The sequence below is a fragment of the Quercus robur genome, chromosome 10 (genome assembly GCF_932294415.1).
Source record: "Quercus robur chromosome 10, dhQueRobu3.1, whole genome shotgun sequence".
In the NCBI taxonomy this organism is placed as follows: domain Eukaryota; kingdom Viridiplantae; phylum Streptophyta; class Magnoliopsida; order Fagales; family Fagaceae; genus Quercus; species Quercus robur.
Genome location: NC_065543.1, coordinates 1,907,704 through 1,911,970, shown reverse-complemented (window position 1 = coordinate 1,911,970; position 4,267 = coordinate 1,907,704). Strand labels below are relative to the sequence as shown.

General features: G+C 34.0%; 1 protein-coding gene across 1 annotated transcript; it reads right to left on the bottom strand.

Moving 5' to 3' along the window:
- Nucleotides 1-726: 726 nt before the first annotated feature.
- On the bottom strand, nt 727-4,017 carry LOC126702820 (polygalacturonase-like). The gene is made up of 4 exons (XM_050401680.1): nt 3,577-4,017; nt 1,729-2,018; nt 1,397-1,622; nt 727-948 (listed from the first exon to the last, which is right to left on the bottom strand). The coding sequence occupies exons 1-4, from the start codon at nt 4,015-4,017 to the stop codon at nt 727-729; spliced, it is 1,179 nt and encodes a 392-aa protein (XP_050257637.1).
- Nucleotides 4,018-4,267: the final 250 nt, after the last annotated feature.

Genomic DNA, 4,267 nt, shown 5'->3' with positions numbered 1-4,267 from the left:
AAATTAAACAATTCGTCATACAAACACCCTGATAAGGGCATCAATTTTCAACATTATATCCTAATTGCAAGGTCAAGCAGCTCCAAGAACGCCCAATGGACTAGCACTGCCATAGGCATTGAGCAATCAGCTTATCATCCAATGACCTACTACAATAATATTAATATACTACAAAAAATAACTAGTATACTTTTTGGCCATAGGATTGAAAGGACAAGAATGTAGATTCATTTTTTATCCTTTATAAATATTGATTTTGTATTCCCCTCCCCTTTATAACATATCATACTGATAGTAGTACCAGAGGTATACATCGTACTTACCGTTAAACCGATACTGATAAAATGTATTGGATAAAATATTGGGTTGTACCTGCATGTACCAGAGTTTTAACGAGTGTTTCAATCGATATAGATGTTTCAGCTGGAACAATAAAATAATTAAAAAAAATGTTATTTGAGCTAATACATTGCATTAATGTATTTAGGTGAATATTTGGTCTTATAACATTGTAGATTTAAATTATATGTTTAGAAACATAAAAATATGCTTGTGTATATATATGTGTATACATGTACACACATATATATAGTGCTAACTTTTTGTTTTTTTGCTATATATATAGTGCTAACTTTGAAATAGTATATCGGTATTAACCAATATCAAAAAATTTCATTTCTTTTACCAAACTGAAATAGCCTCCAATACAAAATTGATTCCCTTGCTCTATAAGCAATTGATTGCAGGCTGGACAATACCAGAAGATGTGACAGATGCATAATTACATGAAGCTTTGGCTACTTGATTCTTGTAAGTAAGCATTATGTTTTTCACTGTTATTGCGGAGCATGGATTTCCCGGACTACAATTAAAATTCACAGCCACCCTTGTCGCTGAACTTCCATGAATGTCTTGGTATGTCACATTACTAATTTTTACACCAGAAGCCTGTTAAAATGGGAAAACAAATTTGCACACATCAATTTTCTACTTATTAATGGTAGTAGTATGCAAACTCTAACCTATAAAATTAAAAAAAAAACTAACATCACCGCTTTTAGTTTTTATTTTATTTTATTATTTTGATTTTGAAAGATGTATTATTAAGCAAAACTAAAAAAGTTAAAGATTTTCTGGTTGCAAAGAAGGGGTTTAATTTGGGCCCAAAACTGATGTAGACTAAAAGTTTAGGATGCCATAAGAATGGGCCTAGCTGTATAATGGGTATTACTTATGAGTAGTTTCTATGGTTAAAGTAAGGGGCCATGGAAACTAAAATTTATAAGAATCTATATTGTGTAATCTTCTTGAACATGTTTAGGATTTTTCATATGTAAACAGATTATAATTTAAAATTTAAACAACATTTGCATAAATATCCTTCAAAATATCATACCTGATGAGGGCAATCTTTAGAGGGGCAATAATTTTGATCAATTATAATGGGATTCTGGACATTCACCATATTGACATGTTGGAAAATAATGTTCCTAGCAAACCCATTGCTAGGCCTTGGCCAAGATTTAATCCTCACCCCATTTTGAGTACCAGTAAAATTTGCTGTTGTAATTGTCACGTTTTGGACACCAGTCTCTTGCTGGTTTTTGCCTAAACTCCCAATGCTGCACCAACAAATTGCACCCATGACCAATTTGGCACCACACTATAATATTGTTGTTATAGTTACATAATAGTCAATAGATCAAAAAATAAATAAAATTTCTTTACCTGATTCCATGCCCTGGTCCACATGCTACATTCTCAATCCACATATTAATGGTACCAGGTCCAACTGAGATGCAATCATCTCCCGTTCGCATATTAGAGTTGAGAATTGTGACATTGGAAGATAATTGAACATGAATGCCATTGGTGTTTATGCTATTTCCAGCGGCGATGACCCTGACACCTTGCATATTCACGTTGTTGCAGGCATTGACGACAATATGAAACATCTGGCTGTTTATGGAGGTTAATCCACTAACCACGATGTTGTTCGAGTTGGTAAATTCCAATGTCTACTTACATACACACAAGAAAAGGTTAGCAAACATAGGAGGCACATTACAAATCAATATAAGAGGAGGGAGCTTTCACACACACAAAAATAATAATAATAATAATAATAATAAAATACACTAAAAAAATATTAGGAGGTGCACTAAACAATATTATAGTGGGAATCTAGGGAAGAAAAGAAATAAGCCAACGAGAGTCCATAACTCTAAGTTTCATCTGAGAGGAAACGGAAAGCAATCTCAATTTGTCTTCCTTTACAATTCTCCCAAACAACGTTCTGTGTACTACTTGGATTCCCCTCAAAAAACTTGGAATTTATCTCAAAAATGATCATCTTCAAATTACTAAAGGAAAGGGGAATGGTGAATCCAACTCAAGAATCCGAAATGGGAATGCAGTAGGAGATGGGGCGGGCATAATCTTCCTATCAAACTAATCATATAGGAAGATTACCGACTGAAAGAGACTCCACAAACAAAGATTCATGACCAGAACTGATAGGGACTCCACAAACAAAGCTTACCGACTCGACCTTAAGAAGGATTGTATCCTTTGGATTATTGGGATCTAAGAGTATCTCTCTAAATTAACGATAGGCATGACTATATAGGGCTATTCAATTAAATATGTGGACCTTTAATGGATGGTCCGTCAATGCAAGGAACGAAAGCCTAAGCATGTTGTTTTGACCTTTGACATTCCCATTAATTTTTCAGCATGTTTGCTAGTACACAAAAAAATATTATTTTTTCAGCATTTGGGATGAGTTGAATTTTTCAACTTATCTCTACTTTCAGCTTATTTTTGCTATTATTCATAGATCTTATTACATTGTTTGATATTATTTATGGATCTCACTGCACTTTTTTTATACTATTCATGGGTCCTACTGTACTCTTCAGCTTATTTTTTAACATTTCTTTTACACTTTCAGCAAAAAAAAATTTCAATTTCAATTAAATAAACTGTTCCAAATGGACATGGAAGTACATGGGATTATTCCCAAGTATCCTATATACGATTTCTTTAAAAATGGCTTATTGTGGCATTAGTGAAAAATATCAATGTGGCAGAAATCCCGATTCTCATGAAAAAAAAAAAAAAAAAAAAAAAAAAATTTGTGACAAAAGTCCCCTCCAACAAGGAAGACCGAAATCAGTTATTAGTTCAAAACAAAAATCAAAAGGAAAAGCACACCACTTTCCCCTAGAAAATCCTAATCAGACCCAGTTGGTTACCTAGAAAATGAAGGGAATTTATTTTAAAGACTAAAATGGAGTAAATTAATATATGGAGGACCTAAAATATCACTATGAAGTCCTGGCAAATGGGTTGGATCGGGTCGGATTTAGGTCAAAATCATGTCATCCTAAATGGGTTGTTAGACTGGGTCGATCAAATCAGGTTACATGTCTATCTGTATTTTTTCACAAACAAAATATAAATAAATAAATAAAAATGTCAAAAATAACAAAATACTCAAAAATAAAAGTTCAATAATACATTTATTCTTAAGTTTACCGATTTATTATGGCGTTAGTTAAATATATCACATACCGTAGCTCCCAAAGGACAACTTTTGCCAGAGGACTTGCAAGCCCACAAGCTAGTACCTTGCCCATCAAGAATCCCATTACCAGATACTGTAAGCCCATCAATATTCTGAAACACAACCCAGTATGCTTTATTTCCAAGAACTGTATAGTCCGATGGGGCCACAAGGGTCCCAATAAGCATAACATTAACTTTGTTGCTGCATGGTCCAATAAAAATCACTTGCCCGAGAGCGAACTTCCCTGCTGGTACATAAATAGTGGCAGGCTGCATGGAGGCACAAGCTTTTGTCCATGCACTAACAAAAGCTTGAGCTGAGTCTGTTTTCCCATCTGGTTTGGCTCCATAACTCACTACATTGAATATCGTAGGATCACCTAGCACCAAGGAAATGAACATAGAGAGAAGTGCAAGGACTAGACAGATTATGGCAGGGAACGTCATTTTGGTTTTGTTAGGATGTGAAACTAATGTGTGTTTGTCACTTTGTGTGAGTCAAAGAGAGAAAGAAGTAACTTTGGGAGTTTAGTAGTTGAGGGAGTTGAAATTTGAGAGGGTATTTATAGCATTTGAATGCACATTTAGGGTACGTTTGGTACACTGAATGTGGATTACAACAGGAATGATAATCTTTATTACCAGGAATAAAATGTGTTGTAATAGAATTACTAAACCTATTCATTAGTTTGGTTGT

Excerpts from the sequence above, each read along its gene's own strand:
- LOC126702820 (XM_050401680.1), bottom strand. The coding sequence starts at position 4,017 with ATGACGTTCCCTGCCATAATCTGTCTAGTCCTTGCACTTCTCTCTATG. Across the intron at positions 2,019-3,576 it reads GTTGTCCTTTGGGAGCTACG|ACATTGGAATTTACCAACTC; the intron begins GTATGTGATATA and ends GTATGTAAGTAG. Across the intron at positions 949-1,396 it reads CTAAAGATTGCCCTCATCAG|GCTTCTGGTGTAAAAATTAG; the intron begins GTATGATATTTT and ends CCATTTTAACAG.